The 21,169-nt window shown below is 43.9% G+C and overlaps 2 protein-coding genes across 3 annotated transcripts; both read right to left on the bottom strand.

Annotated features, from left to right (window-relative positions):
• Positions 1-1,981: 1,981 nt before the first annotated feature.
• On the bottom strand, positions 1,982-9,502 carry LOC101783546 (xaa-Pro dipeptidase). The gene is made up of 16 exons (XM_004951353.3): positions 9,301-9,502; positions 9,131-9,180; positions 8,980-9,040; positions 8,266-8,361; positions 8,036-8,185; positions 7,650-7,781; positions 7,051-7,178; positions 6,524-6,566; positions 5,552-5,635; positions 4,570-4,611; positions 4,351-4,421; positions 3,969-4,022; positions 3,773-3,878; positions 3,610-3,678; positions 2,649-2,792; positions 1,982-2,276 (listed from the first exon to the last, which is right to left on the bottom strand). Exons 1-16 carry the CDS (start codon positions 9,442-9,444, stop codon positions 2,124-2,126), a joined length of 1,527 nt encoding a protein of 508 aa, XP_004951410.1. The 5' UTR covers positions 9,445-9,502; the 3' UTR covers positions 1,982-2,123.
• An 804-nt stretch (positions 9,503-10,306) lies between these two features.
• Positions 10,307-15,736, bottom strand: LOC101782852 (far upstream element-binding protein 2). Of its 2 annotated transcripts, none has more exons than XM_004951351.4 (7): positions 15,307-15,736; positions 14,547-14,659; positions 14,255-14,440; positions 14,073-14,171; positions 13,824-13,895; positions 13,418-13,534; positions 10,307-11,757 (listed from the first exon to the last, which is right to left on the bottom strand). In XM_004951351.4, the coding sequence occupies exons 1-7, from the start codon at positions 15,647-15,649 to the stop codon at positions 10,618-10,620; spliced, it is 2,070 nt and encodes a 689-aa protein (XP_004951408.1). In that variant the 5' UTR covers positions 15,650-15,736; the 3' UTR covers positions 10,307-10,617. The 2 variants fall into 2 exon arrangements, with proteins under 2 accessions (XP_004951408.1, XP_004951409.1); XM_004951352.4 differs by having other exon boundaries at positions 14,547-14,656; positions 15,307-15,735.
• Positions 15,737-21,169: the final 5,433 nt, after the last annotated feature.

A 21,169-nucleotide genomic window follows, 5' to 3' on the forward strand; every position in this document is an offset into this window, starting at 1 on the left:
CAGCCTCAACTTTGCATTCTGTTTTGTAACTGCTGAACCTATTTCTTAGTCTGAGAGATCAAAGAAGCCTGGAAATCCTACTTCAACCGCTGTCGTTGTTGAGTTCCTGAGAAATTCAGACAAGGGAAGCCTAGACGTGCTTCTGCTGGAAGAAGAAATGAATTTCAATGCTCGAGCTGTCTCATTCCCTGTAAGCGCCCTCTGAGTTCCTTATCTGAAGGGCCCAACATCTTCATTCTCTGTATTGACTATGAGATTTATGTCCTCTGCAGGACGTGAAGGGAATAGGTTTCATGCTAGTTTCAACGGACACAGCAAGCAGAGGGTCTGACCTTCCTAAAACCAGCCACATCTATAACTCTGAGCTTCCTACAACCCTGATAACAGAGGATGAGCACTTCGTGCTACAGAGATTTCAGAATGAGCTCAAGTTCCACTGTGAAGAGCTGCCCCTGGAGTCCATGTTCACGTTAAACTCGTCATAGTTTGTCATGACAGAGTTGGTCCTAACTTGTCATTAACATCTCTTGCAGCTCAGTTCACTGGATTGTAAGTAATAGATTATTAAACCACAGTTGCTGTTGAGTGTTGTCTATTGATCGCCTAATCCAAAGAACGATTATATTAGACCTGAAGCATTCATGCCAAATTATCAACAGAAAGCACGATTGTATTAGACCTGATCACTTGAAGCATCCATGCCAAATTATCAACAGAAACGAGCAAAACCATATTCCATAAGCAGTATGGATAACAAGTTGCCAGCCCACGGCCGATTGTTTAGATTCACGCAAACAACTTCAAGAGGGGGCAAATTCACATGAGATAGAAAAGTTTGGGTGGCCCCAGGAATAGCATGAACTGAGCTAGACTGAACAGCACCAGGAATAGCATGAAATGTGCTAAACTAGATGGGGATCAATCCATATGGAGCATGAGGCTGCCCATTTGTGGTTGAGGAGGCTGCAGGTGCAGCAACTTGGAATTGCAGGTCACGATCTTCACCTTGCTCGGTGTTCCTGAAATCTCATCGCTCTTGAAGGCTGCATCTGATAGAATGAAGGTCCAGACATTGTCGCAGAGCCCGTAGGTGTGCAGATGGGCCTGTACAGTGGCGACAAGGAAAGCCGTTACAGATCTCATCAGTTCCGAATGGACGTCCGGGCGCTAGCACGTCCGAAAAAAAATACAACGTTCACCAGGATCGACTCCAAAACTCTAGCAACTGACTGCAGGCGCAAACTTTAGCATCGGGCAGAGAAACAAGAGAGCACACCGGGAAACACGACCAGCAGGTTGGTTGGGCGCCGCCGTGACTAGAGCGACTCGTCGCGCAAGCGGCGGCGGCCACCACCAGCGAGGCGGAGCGGAGGCCATGGAGGAGAGGAGCGATTGCGAGGGATGAAAAAGGCGGTACATCGGAGGACGGGAGGAGTGGCGGCGTTTGTGGGGCGTCGCTGCGTCGGAGGAGGAAGAGGAGGATCGAGCGTCAGAGGATTTTGCTGCTCAACGGAGTTGAGCTTGAGCGCGCGGCGGCGGCAGGGGACGGCGGAACGAATAAGGCGCCGGAAGTTTTGGACGGGCGGCGCAGCGTGGGCGGGTTGCAGCCTTGCAGGTGGCGCGACATTGCTGGGCCGGCCCGCACCGTAAGCCCGCAATGCCCGCAGGCCCACTACCGCAACAGAATTTCCGCGCATATGCAAACAACGCCGGCTAAATGCTTTCTTGTTAGGAAATCTCATTTCCATTTTACCGGTTTTTAAATTTTTACCGCTGACCTCGCCACACAGCTTCCTCGGTTCTGCCAGAAATTTGGGCTTCAGAGATGGGTTCGGATCTCAGCTTAGCGTCACTGTTCTCTAACCGGTACAAAATACAAAGGAGACGGTTCAGCCTTCCAAGTTCCAACGGCCTTGAATTTCTCCTATTAACGTTTCCTCGTTCATCCTCAACCACGCAACAGGATATCATACCAGTAATCTGAGAGAACTCCAGCTTTACGGAATGGTTATTGATCATCAAACCAGCAACAAGTTTGTGGTACACTATTTATTGAATACACCCAATCTCGCCTAATATTGTTTCGAATGTGGGCAGGGCACCATGGAGAAAGAAATTGAAAACTAAGATGATGCTTTGGACACGCCATTCTCTGCTGCTGCCGCGGTGGAACTGGAAGCCGGCAAAGGCCACGGTGCGCCAGCCATTACGGCCTCGATTTCCCACGTCTCCCGGGGACAGTTTGTGAGGTTCTGGCATCCTTGAGCCGTCACATACTGCACGAGAACCAAGAGTAACGTTAGCGTGCAAAAGGAAGAGGGTGAACATCACATATGCGCATATCAGCATATATTTAATCTTTACAGTGTATATAAGGGCCATCATTGTCTAAACTCAAAATGCTTATCGAATTCATTGAGGATCACTAGAAATAATTAGCGAGATGAAGTTGATGGAACATAGCAAAGCATCTCTCATAATAAGGGGGACATAAAGTTTCTCTTATTCAAGGTTTTCCAGCTGAAAACATTTGCATGCATTTGATTTATTACCTAGCTGCTGCATAGTTGCGTATAGCAAGCCCCAGCAGTAAATAGGCTGCCACTGTGTACAAGTAATAATTACTTAAAGGGGTTATCAAGACATACCACATCACTTTCAATGCGAACACCACCAAAGCTTTTGTACTTTTCGACCTCTTGCCAGTTGAAGAACTTTGAGGAAATTGGATCATTCCTCGCTTTAGTCAGCAAAGTGTCGATGAAATAGCAGCCTGGCTCCACTGTAATAACCTACAATCCAAACCATAGAAGCTCAAATATTCACATTACTGCACTAAGAAGATACTATTGGAAAGATAAGACTAACTGTTTTCTTGTTCCAACAGCACAAAGTGCTTTTTCCTTCATTTCCAATCTCCAATATTCTTTTAATGCAATACAATAAAGTCCTAGTATACCAAATGATGTCAGATATTTGCAAGCATATAGTTCAAGCACTTTCTGCCTAGCTACATTTCAGTATTATCATTCCTGAGAACTGAGTTGGTCGTCTCCCATCATCACTGTCAAGGAGGTCACAACCAGGGTTTGGTACTCCCCTTAAGATAAAGCCAGAAATCTCCGAGTGGTTGATTTTTTTTTTAAAAAAAATATATATATATATATACATTGTCCGAACTTTCAATTCAGTTGCTATTTCACGAAAACCAGACAGCGCAAGAGCAATTGGTCCCTGGGATCTCTTGTGAACATCAAGGTATCTTGTTTATCAAGCATAGAACAATAGAAATTGTGGAATCCTATAGCCAGCTCAGGATAGCTCTGCAATCTTGCCAACAAACTGTGCACAAGAAATGTGACATATGCATGATGTTGCACAATCAAGACAAGGCTACCCAAGATTAATGTGTGATGAGCAGAGCAGAAAACACCAAGGAATGTGGGGTGGAGGGTAGGGAGATGCTCTTTGGTTTTTCTGGGAAGAAATCGCATGACCCAATCACATCTCATTCTCAATCCTGATTCTCAAGAGGCATATAACATAGCATAACTTTCTGGTATTCCTTTTTACTGCTAGATCTTAAATTAATGGGACAAGTAAACTGACCATGCCTTCTTTGAGTTCTCTTGTGGTCCGCAAGGAGCTCAGTCCTGGCTCCTTTGGCCTCTCTAATCCCTAAAGGTATATAGGAGCAAGAATTAGTCTCAGTTGAAAGCAGCAAACAAATGTAGATTGAAAACTGTGTGCTTCCTATGAAGATTGGACGGACCTCAGGGTAGCCTCCTGGATCATGGGTGTCAATCCCAAGTAAGTGGCCAAGACCATGAGGCATGAAAACAGCTCCTAACCTTTGAGCCATCATATCATCAACATCCCTGAAGAAAAATGGTTTCCAAGGAATAGAAGTCAGAAAAATAGCTTTACATGTTGAAGTTTGATAGGCACAGTGAGTTACACACACACACCCTTGGAGGATTTGCTCTTTCTTGAGAGATTCAAGTATTGCCCGTTCTGCCAGTCTGCAAAAAGTTTGAAAACTATGCTTGAATCATTGAAGAAGAGTATGTTTAAAAAGAAGAATAAGATTGTGTGGTGAATCAGCACATACATTATGCCAAAGTCCTGAAAATGCTTTAAGTAGATCTAAGTTCGTAATAATCCACATTTCACATTAAACTTCCATGAAATCACAAGTTACGAATAGTATTTTTTAAAAGAAAGAATAGTAAATTTTCAAGTTATAAAGGATGCATCATAAAATAAAATGACTCTCCAGTCCCTATGAATACTTCTTGAGGGGTGTGTTTTCAATTGCATGTCTTTGCGTTTCAATAATGCATTCCTTACTTGTGCATATCCATATAATTAACTCCAGGCCGCATGTATGATATGACAGCATTATGAGCCTTAAGCACAGCCTGCAGAAAATATGAATCACTTTAGATCAAGAGGTGTCCGAACAAGCTCAAAAGAAACAAAGACGGTGACTTATGCTTCTAAGTTCCATAGCACAAACAGAAATTGATAGGAGTACATAAAAATGGATTTTTCTCAGTACGTACTTACATTGTATATTATTATCTGGCTGCTGTTGAACTTGCCATTTATCTGAAAACATGTAAACCTATTAGATGAAATTATCAAACAAATGTTACAGTAAGATGTGATAGACAAAAGCTTGAGGTTTACATCAACGGCTGTGAAAATTAAAATTATAATCTAGATTCCAGAAATATATCGGGATTAACATGATGATCTGTGCCTCTGTCAGGTGCCAGCAACATTATAGCCTTAAAGCAGCAAATGATTGGAGTAAGAGAAGATAAAAGAAATATCTTAGAGAGCCCAATTGAACCGATACAATAGCAGTACATTACTTAATATTAAGCTTGGTTTTGCTCAGTATCATAATCTGATAACAAAGAACAGAAAAACAAAATGATAAATAGAGAAGGTAGAGGAAAACGGAAATAGGGATATAAAAAGGATGCTACAATGTTTGAATTCTAAGTATGTTGAGCAACCATATTCATGTGGCAACACTTGCACCCTCCATTACTGTATCTCCCTATGAAAAAGAACATAGTCCCATGTGATGTGATAACTAAAGAGTGGTCTAGAAGGGGAACAGAAACAAACATCCATTTATCTCCTATATGTTGTGGTCTCAAGAAGCTACATTAATGATGGTCTAACATGAACATATTTATCCAGATAGCAAAGGCTAAGATAAACATATAACAGAATCCATGAGAAGTGTTTTCAGCACTGTAGCACTGTGAAATAACCTTTCTTTTGTAAGAAAACAGAGTATGTGGCCGTAGGCCCCTAGTAATTATTGTATAAGAAACATTTTTTTTTTGAAGTATAAGAAACAATTACATATGGAAGCTGATGACAGGCATAAGTCAGTTCATGTTCATAGTACAACGTACACAGTGCAATGGCGTCAGTAATTTTAACACGGAAAACAAGGAACAGTTTCAGTATATAGACAGTGAAATTCAGGAAACATCAAAGTAGATGTCTGGACTTTTGAAGGACTTACAGGGTATGAGCATGTGATATCAGATCCATAGAAATGGTATTCACCTCCCATGTCCATTAGTGCCATGTCTCCATCATTCAAAGTCTGAATTTGAGACAATCAGACAAAAAATACAAAGCAATGACCAAAGTGAAACAATAAAAGTCCCAATAGGGGATGAAAGTTAGACCTCACTCAGAAAGGAAAAGCATGGACATGGTCAGTCGGTCACAAATAAAAGGAATGGTGAATGAACATATCCTCCTATAGCCATACAAATAGCCTCCATTGTTTAGAATAGTTTTGTTGGATTTCTATCTTGTAAACCCAGTAGCCCACTAATTCATATATTTGGGGTAAATTAAGGATTTCACAATGCAGTGGCTTTCTCTTTCTTTTGTGGTACACCAATTCTTGTAAAGTACACCATGCTACTAACTGGTATTGTTTTGTCATTAAACATTTGATCTTGATGCCTCTCCAGCTGCAAATCGTGCGTTCAAAAGTTTCCTAGCCTGTCCATTGCCATGCATATATGTTCATATCAAGGTGCTTCAACACTGAAATTGAACCCAAACTTACTAGTGAACGTATCGGACACTGCTTGGTAGATAAAAGCAACAGGGTATCAATTAAGCTAAGTGTCAACCAAGCTACTTTCCTCCTATCATTAATTCAAGTATTCGACTAATTCAAGTATTCGACTACTCCATCGAGTGTTATAAACATAGACATCAAATGGAGAAGACAATAATTTCTCCAACTTTCAATGTCCAAGTCTCAGTGCTACTTAACACTCACAGCTAATGAAGAACTAGTATAACTCTACTGTTTGAATGCAAACAAGCAATACTAGTTCAAGTAGATGGGGGTATAAGAATTCAAAATTCATGATATCTGAGTGCTTGGATGATTAAATTCCATTTTCTGAGTATGAGAAGAAAATTTAAGTTAACGCCAGGTCAAAAATGAAAAGATCAAGTACACTCATACCCGGTCATTTGGTGCTGCCGCATGTCCATAGTGTAGAACAGCACTGCAAAGAGCATAACAATTATACAGGTTAGACAGTCCAACTAACACAAATGCAATAAAATTTCATGTGTGAATGTTAGTTTTCAATCTTGAAAGCCAAAATTCCAGTTCCAAGATGACATACTCACGGCAGATCCAGACTATGGTCTATTTTCTTATAGAAAGTATATCCTACAGAACTTTACATGTTTCCTTGCCTAAGTCAACAAATTATAACAGATACCCCACTTGTAGTGATCACTAAAAAGAGACTTTACTGAAATTTCAGCAATTGATTTCTGATGCTAAGAAGGCTTTATAGGAAAAGGCCGCATGCTATCATTATAAGTTTGTGGTCTTCAACAGGTTGAAGAAATTGTTATCAGAACTTTGAATAAAAATAGCAAGTGAAACAACAATGGATGGGGATCTAAGATTTGATTGGACTTTTTTTCAACCGCTCCCGATTTCTGCAAATAGTAATTAACAGCATCACACATTCTCACCTATTATCTCCAGTAGCACATATACATGTATAAGAGCAATGCCGGCAACCTCCGTACATATAAACATGATGGAGAAAGATGCTTTCTAGCTGATATTCCTTCATGCCTGGTCTTGCTCGTCTCATGACCTTGTAAAATGTAAGTCAGCAATCAGATCTATTTATAACGTGTTTGGTAATCGTAATGCTCAAAGGTTAGCCTATTGGGGATCCTTCTAGAACTGATGTCTGAGAGAATGATTCCTTTGCTGGTGTCAGTGTTGTGTATTTCTGTGCAGAGGGAAGTTAAAACCTGGTGTCATAAGGTGGCCCACTGCTTAGCTACTTTATCTTTCTCTTCTTTGTTTTAAAACTTGTGATAGATAGAACATTACTAATAGTTGTCTGCTTATTCAGTAAGATAAACCTTTGCAGTATTTCCACAACAAAAGGAGATATAGAAACTCTTGGACCAAGACCAGTCCTAGCAAAACTCAACTCACACCACTGAATTTCAACCAATGATATCTGGCAAGTTGGGGCTATAATAGCAAGCTGAAAATTGAGCAGCCATGATTTGGTCATGACATGAAACTAAAAGACTTGGTAGGAATCTTGTACCTCAATATGAGCTTCAGAGCTTATATCATTAGCATACTGGATGACAGCAAGCTCCAGATCAGATTTGATCACACGACATTCAGTTAAAACAGGATGAAGTATACTTAAATCAGTATCAAACTTCTCCATCCCCTAGCACAGAGAGAAAACACTATAAATCAAACATGCACAAAATCAGAAGAGAAGAAGTATGAGAGAGGTAAACTGTTTTGATAATTAAGCACATCTATCACATAACACTATGAATTTTACATTAAGATATAATTTCGCTATCTCTGGAAAAATATGAGTACCGCATGGAACGAAATTTGAATGTATGCTCACTTCAAAAGTACATAATTAACAAGCATAGAAATTTTCAATGCAGATAATGGCACATTGTGTACCTCAAAACTAGCAGGCTTTGAGAAATTCCCAGAGTCGGTATTCTTTCCATATAAGAGAAACAGAAGAGGCTTCCCATGATCCCCGTAACGATCTTGCACAACCTGTGTGATCTCATCAACATAGAAGGCCATATCGACCTTGTATGTATCCTGTACATATTCATGGAAAGGTTACATTATTTCAGGATAGAGCGACAACTAAAGAATAAAAGATCCAGAAGAGGAAATACCCTGAAGTAAGACAAAGGTTTTATTTCACCCATCCAAACAGCGTAGTCAGCCGGCAACCTTGGAGCAAACAAAATTGACTGTCCAGAGGCAATGTCCTTTGACAACAGTTAAAATGCATGTCAGTATTTGTAGCATAGGTGGGAAATCATTCTAAGATGAATCGTGTTAGTAGGGCCAATTATCATGTAGTGACTAAGCCATCAAATATATGGCCAATTATCATGTAGTGACTAAGCCATCAAATATATAAGAAAAATTTCTTCATTAGGAAATTAGTTGGGGGAAAGCCCACCTGAACATTATCCAATTCATAAAGTGACTTTACAAAGATCAGGCGACCACTCCTGTTACTGCGTAGGTGGTGGTTAGAGCGTAAAACTATAAATTAGCAGGAGATGGGGAGCCACCAGGGATTAAACATTGAGAATGCAACCCTACCCATTCAGAAGAATAACTGTTCTGAATCACCAGCATACTGCATACATCTAAGTAATAATCATGGGGCATTTCCAGCTCTCTACTGTATATATGTGCAAATAGAATATGAGGCACAAATTTTCCTTTCTATTCCTATGGCAGCCATATACTATCAGCCAACAATTAACAAGGTTCAAAGAGCTGCAGCCCAATGGTTGATTGCTGTACTGACTAAAACCAGACCCGGAGTCACCTATGCTGGATAAGGGGGTAAAATGGAAGAGGAGAACACTCACGATCGCGCCGTAGAACCCTGGCTCCTGCACTCCAAAGAGGTAAGCAAAGTAGCTCTCCTGCCTGCAACATTGCCCGATTTGCCTCACAATCTGAACATTAAAAAAAAAAGGCAAAAACGAATGGGACAAAAATTGGGTTCAGCGCGAGCACCTGAAGAGCTCTAGGTGATCGGTGCAGTACCGCGTCTGCTCCTCCCCGCCCTTCGCGCGACGAACCACCCAAACCACTCCAAAAGTTAGTAGCGGCAAATGAACAATCAGATTAAAAAAAATCCGGGGAGTGGAGGAAAAAAGATGGGAGGGATTGCGGGGGGGACCGACCTGGAGGAGGACGAGGCCGCGTGGCGGGCGGCCGGAGGCGGAGAGGTGACCGCGGAGCGCGGCGACGAGGCGGTCGCGGTTCCCGGCGTGCAGCTCCATGGGCACCGCCGGCGGGGTGAGGGAGGAAGGGGAGGAGGCCGCCATGGCTGGGAACCCCGGAGAGGAGAGTGGCCTTGAACCGCACTCCAAAGCTCCTCCCGTCGGGCTCGTCATTTATTATATATTGGAAATATTGGATTATTAGAGTTTGCGTGGGCCAAGTAACCTAACGCAACTCAAGAAAGCGGGGCCCGCAATGAATTGGATTGGGCCTTTGTAGCCTTGCCTTTCCGTTCTGTAGCTCTGCCGCCGGCCTGGTTCGTTTCACTTGGTCCAGCTCTTGCTAGCACTGGAGTACCCCAAACCCGAACAATAGATACTGCATGTAAGATTGCGTATGATCGTAACGAAATAAGGGCGTATGATGGTGATGAAGACATTTTTAGTGTAGTGTCAACGCAACGGGAAAGTCATTTTTAAGTTGTAACTAAAGACATTTGGGAAAGTCGCAAACACAACGGGATTTCCGATCCATGTTTTCTTTCTCTTTCTTTTCTTTTTTTTTTTTTGAAACGAATAGGCGACTTATGAGCACAGAGGAAGTTCACACCTGCCTGGCTGCGTCCGTGCATGCACGTCAGCACGTACACAGAACATGCCTGTGAGAAATAGCATCATTTCTCGTGCTTTTTACCACAACTCTTTTACTCTAAGCCACCGTGCTCGCCTACTTTCATGCTAAACGGTTAACTGCCACGCCAGCTTCATTAAGAAATGATCCTTCCGCCGGAACGGGTTATATAGCAATCATTCAGTTATAGAAGATGCAAAATCTTAACAAAATTTAGGATAATCTGAATTAAGCAGACCGCATTGCAGCACAAACCTGGGCAAACTGGTGGTTGTATGCAACACTGAAATCACAATTTAATCCATCCAAACACCAGATACCTCAGACCGCACACACTGAAAGAAAAATAGGTTCAAAATGCATATTGTAATGGCAGATGTCCAGCGTCCAGGGCCCAACCGGAACAAGAGCAACCGAAAAGTACAAATATCACCATAACGTACAGGAATCAAAACAACTCAAGATAACACAGTACAAACGAATAGCAATTTAAGATAAAATGTCAAACCTACAGCAACAAGGGGAAAAAAAACAGAACTCATAGATATGGACCCTCGTCACTATACTAGATGCGGTATATTAAGGAACAGAGCGGAGGAAACCACAGCAGAAGCTTGAAAGTGTTTGTTCCAAGGATCCATTGAAGCTTAACTTTCTGCAGATTGCGCGCCACCGCTGTTAGCAGGAGCTGGGGCAGATGTCGTGGTAGCACCAACTGGGGCAGGTGCAGCAGATTGATCCTGGGACGTAGCAGTTGCTGTTGCTTCAGTAGAGTACGCCGGAGGCTGCCCGTAGCTTCCACTGCCATAAGCATCAACATAAGACTGCTGCTGGCCATAACCTGGATGGCTTGCAGGAGGGGCACCAGGGTAAGGCGGAGGTGCACCATAACCAGGCTGGCTGTAACCATACTGTCCATAACCAGCCTGAGCAGATCCAGGAGGCGGAGCCTGTCCATATGGTGAAGATGCAGGAGGCTTCTGGCCCTGCGGAGAAGGCTGCCCGTAAGCGCCCTGACCATACCCACCTTGCGGTGGCGGCTGGGTGCCATAGCCAGACTGTGGCGGTGGAGCGCCATAGCCAGATGGAGCAGAACCTTGCGCCGGGTAGCTTGCTGCAGCACTAGTAGGTGGTTGGCTGGCATAACCAGGGTGGCTTCCAGCAGCTTGGGTTGAAGTTTGCTGCCCTGGAGATGCTTGACTGGCCCCACCAGTACCACCATAACTGGGTGCAGACCCATCCTGGGTCGAGCTTGCAGCTGATCCATAAGCAGATGCACCATAGCCCTGCTGATCATAACCAGCCTGCTGAGAATAGCCCTGCTGCTGCCCTTGGGTCTGGTAACCAGAGTAATCATATGCTTGCTGCCCAGCACTCTGCTGAGAGTAGGTAGAATCGTATCCTTGTGAAGTATATGTAGGAGGCTGGCCATAATTGTAGCTAGTAGCATCAGTGGACGCAGCAGTCCCAGGGGCAGACTGTTGTTGAGGTTGCTGCTGCTGGCTATAATAGTCATACCCAGTGCCAGGGGGAGTTGTATGAGATTGCTGGTTTTGAGACTGATCCCACCCCGCAGTCTGATAGCCACCAGATGTTGGAGGATAGCTACCATAAGGTTGCTGAGGTGCACCATACTGTGGCGGTGCCCCAGGATAAGCTCCAGGCTGCATATAACCATAACCAGGCTGCTGGGGTGGTGCACCAGGTGGGCCCCAGTTTGACTGAGGACGAGGAGGGCGATAACCCTGCTGAGAATAGCCACCTGACATTTGATTTCTGGCACGATTCTGCAAAAATATAGTTTGCACATCTGTATATAGTATACAACAAAAGAACACAGCATAGAATGCAAAAGAAAAATGGCAGTGCAAATAACAGGCATACAAGCACAAGACGTTGCAGATAAATTCCAGAACCACCAAAAAAATGGAGGGAGCAACTCACCGATCAAGATTGTCAAGCAATGGGTGATGCCCATCTACCGTCGCCCATGTGCAAAACTATAGGGCCTAATGAAGATAGCTAGACGAATATATACATATATATGCTGAATAGCAATACCATCGGATAGATTTTTAATAGATGTTTAAAGATTAGTGATGATCAATTCCACTATACAATCTAAAAAATTGAATTCATTGCTAAATGACAGGATATAAAAATAAAAAGGTTACTTTATTGGCAATAACCTCCAAAAAGAGTGTTTAAAAGTAGTACAAATAAAACATCAAAGAAGACATTTTATACTATTTAAGCACAAAGAAAAGGTTGTGACAGCAACCTGCAAAGTCACGAGGTAGATAGACAGGCATAACAACACCTAAAAACATCTTCATGCTGGATTTTCTGCATCCTTTTGTTACAAAACAGTTTAACATATACGATCTTCAGGAATACTCCAATCAAAGTAGATGCACGACATTGAGTATATTTTGCGCGCAGAGGGTTACGGTAGAAAGAGAATGCAGATCTGTTAAGGATCAAGTTGTGTATAGGGCAATAGGGGCCAAAAAAGAAAACCTAGAATCCCTAATAATGATCATAAACTTGCAACTACAATGAAGGACCTAAATTGGAGTGTGTGCCTGCCATAAACAAACTGAACACCTGAGGACTTGGGCCTGTTTAGAGCAATTCTTCCTTCCAAACAAGCCCTGAGTAAAGCAATGTATGCATTGTATCCAGAGGTACAGGAGAAGCATGACAAATTATAAACGGTACAGACACCAGATATAGCATGTCAGCTCACATAATACATAACCATGTTCAGTTAATATACCATGTTCTATTCAGCAGGGCATTGATATTAAACAGTAACAAACCTGCTCTCCAGGATAGTTGCAGGCCTCCTGGCAAGCTAAGGAGTAAGGACACTAATTTGGGTATATGTGAAGACAAATAAACACCCACTGGATAGAATAGGTGGCCACATGGACTTATCACTTGTCACAGATGTTACCCAAAACTTACATTGCCGCATGTGAACAATATGAATTATAAAGAATGATTTCTCAAAATTTTAACTGCTGCTCTGTGAAGAACCATTCAATTGGCCGAACAAAGTTGCTAATATATAAAGAATGAAGGATGGAAATAAGATCATTCATTTTATGGTATTTTAAGTTTTAAACCTTGCACAAAACCATTATCAAATTACATTTTCAGAAATAGGGAAAGTGTATGACAATCTCCTTCCATGTTACAGCCATGTTGAGACCGTACCCACGACCAATATGCTTCAGACATTGGTTAGCACATCAGTGTAATCAATGTAGGGCCATAAACAAGCAAAAGAACCAATATTTTCAAAAGAAATCCAGGGAAAATCATAAAAATGAACACTAAACAAAATGAACCAGAAGCAAGCCTAAAATAAGACAGATAAACAAATACGACAAAGCAATCATGGGTATCAGGAATATACACAGAAAGAGAAAGAAAGCGGACCTCACTGGTAACCTCAATCACCAGCTGCTTTGCAATTTCAATTTGTTCCTGTGTGCCATCAATATGCACAGTTCTTTCAGTTGAAGTGTCACCAGCGGGCAGATGCAAAGGAATAACCTGCACAAGAATTCTTAAGGATATGAATAACTGAACACAGATCAACAAGAAAAATACAGTTGACCAAAACAACTTGAATCATAATGAACAGCTTGGAACGAATGAAGTGTATAAGGTAAAATATGAACGAAGAAACTCAAGTATAACTGAAATATGATGTTTACTCGTTCTACAGCAACCAGCATTCAAATTCACTTGGCAGAAAAATAACCACCAGGTAAACGTAGTGAAACCTTATTTCTGATTGCAGATACAGTAAAACAGGAAGCTGGAGAACAAGATAACAAACCTGAATTCGAGCTCCAGATTTGGCTTGCATGGACTTTATAGTTTCACCACCCTTTCCAATAACCAGACCCACCTAAAAAGAAACAAATCACAAGCAGAAAAAAAAACAATGATGAAATAATGTACACAATGCTGACTAATAATATATATCGACAAATCGGAACATGTGATTATGTCACAAACTGTGATAAAATTTAGTTTTCTCATCGTATAGCTACGTTTATCCAGAAAAACCGGCATGAATACCAACCTTGTTATTAGCAATTTTCATCTGGAACGTCTCGGCACCTGGCTGTGGTGCATTATATTTCCGGCCACCAGATCCAGTACCAGATGACCCAGCATCAGCCTTCAGAAAATTGCAAGATCAACGTGATATATGCAAAAAAAAAATGCAGAACTAAACAAAAAAACTGCGAGTAACAAGTATACCTCTGCCAGAACTTCTTTGATCAGTTGCTCAGCTTTGCTTATCTGCTCAGGAGCGCCTGAAAGCTCAACTGGTCTTGTCTGTGCACCTGGCTCAGCTTCATTGTCTCTTGTTACCTGAATCTTTGCTCCTGACTGAAGTTGGAGATACCTGATAGTTTCCCCAGCTTTTCCGATAATAACACCAACCTAAAGCAAATCAACAACAGTGCCAAGTAAACGTGAATACAAACTCAGGTGACACTTTCTAACATGACTATGAATTCAGTTTGAAAACAAATTCAACACAGCTTACCCTTCCATTTGGTATTTCAATCTTTTTGCTTGTACCCTGATATCCACCATATGAAGAGTACGGAGGTGCACTGCTCTGTGAAGATATTGGCGGGATAGAAGACCCATGCCCTGCTACAGAAACCAGAGTGTTCAGAGTCCATTTGTCATCATCAGAATTTACAGCATTTATTGATGTATGAAACACAAGAAGTAACATCCAAAATTCATGTGGACCACACAACACAAGAAATAACTTTTTTGAATGGAGTGAAGCGTGTAAATCTAGTTTCCTCTTACGCAGCACAAGCACAGCGTGGCCACCCTGTCTACAAACCTGAGTCAAAAGGTTCAACTACATACTTTATTAGTTAGATATAAACCTCTAGTCTTCGGCTACCAATCTGCTACACTCGAAGCTGCAGAGCCACCAGCTAAAGCATCAACGATGCCATGAAGTTACTTGCAGCTTGTTACAAAACTAACCCACCGCACTTGCAGCTCGTGTTGTTATAGGACAAACAGAATATTCGAGACAACATTAGTGGCGTGCTACCTACTATTGTGTCAACCTAAATCTCAATAACACACGGGTTAATTAACCAAGAGGTAGATGTGTGCATCACAGCAGCTCAAACTCACTGATCTATCAATCCAGCCCCCAAATCGAAGCGTAAAACAACCCTAAATCCATCATGGAAGCGGCCATAAACCGTAAGCGCAGACAAACAGATCTCCGCACTCAAGCATGGGCTTAACGAGAAAACGGTCCTGATACTCACCACCACCGGCAGAGGACGAGAAGCCGAGGCCCCCGCCGCCGATGCGGCCACCGCCACCGCTGCTGCCCAGGGAGCCTCCTCCCCCGTAGCCGCCTACGTCATCGTCGCCGTTGTCGACGCGTGGGCGCTTGGCCTCGGCGGCGTTGAAGATCCGCGCCGCGATCTCCTGCGCGCGCTGCTTCGCGAGCTGGATCTCGTCGGGGGGCGGCGGCACGCTGTTGTACGACTGGGCGCCCCCAGCGGGCGGCGAGACGGGCGGCGGGCCGGAGGAGAACCCCGTTCGCCGCGGCGGCGGCGAGGGGTCGTCGTACTTGCGCTTGGAGGAGTAGTGGTCGTCGGCCATGGCGGATTACGGATTGCTAGGGTTTGGGCGGCGGCTGCGGGGCAGCGTGGACGAAGGGATAAGACGGCGGAAAACCCTAGCAGACTTGAAGGGCGCTGATATTTATAGAGTTGGCTCCTGATTTCTATTCTTCACCGAGTTCTCCTGCTGGCTGCTTTCCTTTGCGAACGTTGTTAGTGAGCTCGATTACTGTTCCATACGAAGTTTGAAGTTTGAAGTTCCTGGTTCATAGTGTAAAGGCTCCTTTGGCACGGCTCATCCCAAAACGGCTTCACCGGTGAAGCCAAAGCCGGTGAGCCAAAAAAACTGGCTTCACCCGGCTTCTAGTTCATTTTAGTCCCGGCTTACAAAACGGCTTCACGCTACAGTGTCTCGATTTGTGTGAAATAGATGAAGCCAAAGCCGAAATAAGCCGTGCCAAAGAGGGCCTAAGTGTGTAACAAAGGTAGGTACGACAAAGATTTTTTAACTATTTTTCAAACGGAAGTAAAGGTCGGTTCATCCGAGTGTGTCACATGGATAAACATAGATAAAAAAAAGAGAAACCGGACGGATCCAAAATCCCAAGACAAGAGGGCTCATCTTCCCTTCTTCTTCCTCTCTCCTACCTTTTCATTCTTATTCCTCCTCATTTTATTCTTACTCCTCTTCATCTAGGCTAAAATTTGTAGAGAAGATTTGGGGTTTCATAGGATACGTAGGTAGGGGCTCCAGCCCCTCAGCCGCCCACGTAGGATTCACCCTGGCTATCATTTACCGACTCAGCAAGTGCAACATGACTTCATAACCTTCTAAATCCAAGTCCCCAACGCGAGTACACTGACGGTCGTACACAGTTAGCAAAACGCCACCACCTCTCGTTCCCATTTCTACTTTTTTTTGTTTCTTACTGTCATGGAGCTGTATCCCTAGGGATGGCAACAGGGAATTCCCCGTCAAGGATCAACCCCCAATCCCTGTTCCTGTGGGGGACAAATTTTCCCCATCCCCATCCCCAACGGTGTCCCCATCCCCGCAAGATAACATGTACAAGTACCACATGAGCAAAAAATAAGTTAAATAAAGCACCATTAGGGCTACTATATTACTCAGATCTCATCGTGTTTGCACTTGCACAGCACAAGTGCACAGCCACAAAATGAATAAGTTCTAGCCACAGCTAGCAACCACATAGGCATAGCGGATTAGTATTTAGTACGTATAACACCTAAATCTCGAAAAGCATAGCCACAAGTTTACAGTTCATGGGTCATGGCATCATATCACATAACAACACAAAACAATGAAGATGCAGCAGTTCAGGTCCAGCCGTGCAACATGCAATCTTCAAAGCCTTCAATCCTCAAGCAATGCAAGTCCCTATATGCAGCAATGGTATAAACATATGAGTGAAGAATTTGAGAGGACAACTTTCAGTTTGCAGCAATCAAAATGAGCCAAGTACAATGCAATGGCAATTTTCAGTTTGCACATAATACCTCCATTCCATCTTGGATCACTTGAAGACAGCTCCAAAACTTGCAATTTCTTCATTGTCACCACCTACAAGAAAAGACAATTGCAACAATTATTTAGAAGTATGACACTATATAAATTTATGGAGTATAATGTATGAATGGTACAACATATATACCTCGATACTTGTTTCTTAACCAATCTTGTGAGACAACATCCACGATCTCCGGAGTGAGCCGGCTGCGATGATCACTAATAACCCTTCCACTAGTGCTAAAGGCGGATTCGGAGGCAACTGTACTAACTGGAATAGCATATATATGTCCCAGCCACCTTTCTCAATGTTGGATAATGTGTCCCAGCCACCTTCCACCAATCAAGAATGTTGAAGTTTTTTGTATGAACTGAAATTAATTCTTCCTCCAAGTACCTATCTGACTCAGATTTGAATCTCATTGTGGTTGACCACCTACTAGCAACACGTGCACTAATTGTAGATAGCACATCTAAACTAGCTAGTGGAGGAGCTGATGATTCTGTGTTATCTTCATCCTCTTCAAGTTCATACTCTTTCATCAATTCACAAAGGGAGTTTTTAACCTCATCAAGTTTATCATAGCACAATGAGGAACGTTGATCAGTGAGAGTTGCAATGAATTCAATGAGAAATTTAGCCTTGTAAGATAAAGCAATACTAAGCATCTTGTAGGTAGAATTCCATCTAATTTTGCAATCAAAGCCAAACTTGAGTTACACTTTCACTTCGACACGCTTAGTAATTTCTTCAAATCTCTCTACCCGTTTAGGTGTGGCTATCCAAAAAGCAACACTTTCACGGATTTTGCCAATTGAATCTTTTATCACCTCTAACACATCCTTCACTATCAAGTTAAGTATGTGGGCAACACAACGCATATGCAACAATTTCCCCTCCAACATCAGCTTAGGCTTAGTTATCATCTTGATAAGCTCAGGAATTACCTTGTCATTTGTGGTGCAATTATCAAGAGTTAAAGTTGAGATCTTCTCATCAATGTTCCACTCCAATAGTTCTTCATAAAGCTCATCACAAATTACTTCAGCAGTGTCTGGAGCAGGCACATATATGAACCTACACATAGAGAACTCCAATTAGATTCTGAATCAAAGATGACAGCAGCAAATCGAGTAACTTAAGCGTGACATACCTCATGATAATTGTCGGATTTATAAACCTGGCAGTCCACCTGGGGGTTACCCATGTGGTTGATTTGTAGGTGAGGGCGATTGCGAAACCAAGAACTCGAAGGTGATCGCGAGAACACAAGGGATACGGGGGTTTTAGACAAGTTCGGATCTCCAGAGAGTAATACCCTACGTCCTGTATTCTGGTGAATTGTATTGTTGGTATGATTTGATGCCCTCGGGAGGCTTCATTGGCCACCTTATATAAGCTGATGACCTAGGGTTACAAGTCACTTTGAATCTAATCTACTCGGTAGTTACATGGAAGGTAATATGAGTCGGACTACAATATGTGTTCCACGATATTGGGGCAGATTTGAACTGTCTGGTTTCCTTAGCATGTACTCCAAGTATTTTCATGTCCTTGCCCCGCACGCCCTGGTCAAGCGGGCCCACTTGTCAGGTCCGGCCAGTATCCTGGTCGGTAGGGACCCATGGGGTACCCATATCCTCAAGCCCCCGAGCGATGCGAAGGCAAATAGGAACTTGAGGTCATCACAACGAAGCTTGAAATGAAATCGGATGAAGCTGCAATGGTGTCATGGTGACAAAGAGGCTGCGCAGTGCTCAAAAAAGAAGAAAATTCGAGCGAACGCAGAGCCATACGCATAGAGCGAAGACGAGTGCCGAGCTGATGGATGTAGGACATCCAACAAGTTGAAGCAAAGGATATGGAGGGCATTGCGAGACGCACTCCATAGGAGTAGCCCCCAAGCATTAAAGCGATTAGGATAATCGGTCCAAATGATCAAAGAAGAAAAAGTTGATCCCTGAAGCAGATCCTAGTGCCCGAGCACAAGGATAGGCGCAGCCACAGAGGCCCGCCGACCAAAAGTACGCACCCAGCTCTTTGAGGATAAGGATTGGTGCAACGATGGAGACACGACAAAGATGTCTATCCGCAAATACCGCGCCACCTGAGCAACTGCAAGATTCCTGTCGGCCCTTATTGAGGTCAGGCCAAGCATCACGTAAAAACTGTGCAACCTTATCGAGTTGGGAGAATCTTGTCGTGAGCCTTCACGGACCCACTATAGCACCTTGGCTATGAACGAGCGACCATGCCATAAATAGACCAGCATTAGCCATGGCCCGAATAATAGCACTCGTAGGCTGGAAACTTGTAGTCTTTGATAGGAAGAGCACCCTCCTGGAAGCTTGATGCCAGAAGAATTCTCGTGAGGAAAACTAGGATGCTCCTTCCCTTCGCAGCCTCTTCGATGAAGTCAAGAGGTAACGATGCTAGAAGAATCCTCGTGATGAGGTTGTATCATGAACCCGGTGAGCTTCTTAGAGACACCGTTAGTAGGGAAGTGTTCCGTGTAACTTTTTTGTATCGTAGCTTCTTAGCCGGTATCCTGGGATATCAGCTATTTTAGAGTTGCCACAGGCATTTGTAACATATATCGCCAGTAATCGTTCTACGGAATATGGTTGTAGCTAAGTATATATATACCCCTACATCCGAATGTGGGGAATGATAGGGCCGCGGAGGCACACTGACTTGAAGTAGGGCGTCCAGCCCCCGAGTACGAGGACTGGTAGAGCCGCGGAGGCATGCCGACTTGAAATAGAATGTCCATCCCCCGAGTACGAGGACTAGAGGAGCCGCAGAGACACGCCAACCTGAAATAGGGCATCCAACCCACAAGTACGAGGACTAGCAGAGCAGCGGAGGCAAGCCGACTTGAAGTAGGCGTCCAGCCCCCGAGGACAAAGACTGGCGGAGCCACGGAAGCACGCCGACCTGAAGTAGGCACCCAGCCCTTGAGGACGAGGACTGGCGGAGCCGTGGAGGCACGCCGTTGAAATCATAACGGAAAGCCCGCAGATTCCATCCCGCGCATGCCACGGTAACAGAAAACCCATAGATTCCGCCCGGTACATTGCGCCACAATAACGGGAGGCCCGCAAATTCCGTCCGTAGGTTACGCCGTCACGCCCATAAAAAATGCGAGGGGTCACAGAGCCATTTCATTTCCATCTAGAGCACTCACAGCGTCGCCGCCATAGTCCACTAAGCTCATCACCGTCGCGCCAGCGAACCCTAGGCCGCGCCGCCGCAAGCCCCAATCTGCTCGCGCGCATTCCGCTGCCGCCGCCCGAGCTGTCGCACCTCCGTATGCACATCAACCCTAGCGTCCATCAGATCCAAATCATAAGGCTTAGACATTGAAGAAATGGCGCAGGCAAACATCCCAGATCTGACGACGGTGTGGATGAAGTTAGTGATGACCCAGGAGCGCATCCAGGCGCTCGTCGACCGGGGCCTCCTGGGGCCGCAGGCGCTGCTGGATTGGAAACCGACCGCCGGCCAAGAGTTCCCATTGGAGGACAAGATGGAGACGGTGGTCTTCGTGCCATTTTTCGAGTGCGGGTTTGGGATCCCGTGCGGAGACTTCTTCCGCGTTCTACTACAGTACTACAAGATTGAGCTGGTACATTTGAACCCCAACTCAATTTTGGACATTGCCATATTTATCCATTTGTGTGAGGTGTATCTAGGCATCCCGCCACATTTTGACTTGTGGGGATACTTGTATCAATTGAAGCCTGTGTCAACCAAAGGGAAGCATCCATGGGTCATTGGTGGTTTTGGTTTCTCTCTATGAGCAAAAAAAGTGCAAGACTATTTTGATCTGCAGCTAAAAGACTCCAACAAAGGCTGACACAAGGAGTGGTTCACCATTGTCAATCAGCAACCCGAGCTGCCGCCGCGTATAGGATACAGGCCAGTAGTTATGCTCGAGTGGTCGAACCAGTCGACCTCGGAGGAACAAGTGCGGGTGAATTAGGTGCTAGCGAAGATCACCGACCTGAAATCATGAGGACTTAGAGCCG

Source organism: Setaria italica, chromosome I, assembly GCF_000263155.2.
Source record: "Setaria italica strain Yugu1 chromosome I, Setaria_italica_v2.0, whole genome shotgun sequence".
Lineage (NCBI taxonomy): Eukaryota > Viridiplantae > Streptophyta > Magnoliopsida > Poales > Poaceae > Setaria > Setaria italica.

Excerpts from the sequence above, each read along its gene's own strand:
- LOC101783546 (XM_004951353.3), bottom strand. The coding sequence starts at position 9,444 with ATGGCGGCCTCCTCCCCTTCCTCCCTCACCCCGCCGGCGGTGCCCATG. Across the intron at positions 5,636-6,523 it reads CGGCAGCACCAAATGACCGG|ACTTTGAATGATGGAGACAT; the intron begins GTATGAGTGTAC and ends TCTCAAATTCAG. Across the intron at positions 2,793-3,609 it reads GAGAACTCAAAGAAGGCATG|GTTATTACAGTGGAGCCAGG; the intron begins GTCAGTTTACTT and ends TTTGGATTGTAG.
- LOC101782852 (XM_004951351.4), bottom strand. The coding sequence starts at position 15,649 with ATGGCCGACGACCACTACTCCTCCAAGCGCAAGTACGACGACCCCTCG. Across the intron at positions 14,172-14,254 it reads TCAAAGAAGTTCTGGCAGAG|GCTGATGCTGGGTCATCTGG; the intron begins GTATACTTGTTA and ends AATTTTCTGAAG. Across the intron at positions 13,896-14,072 it reads TGAAAATTGCTAATAACAAG|GTGGGTCTGGTTATTGGAAA; the intron begins GTTGGTATTCAT and ends GTTTCTTTTTAG.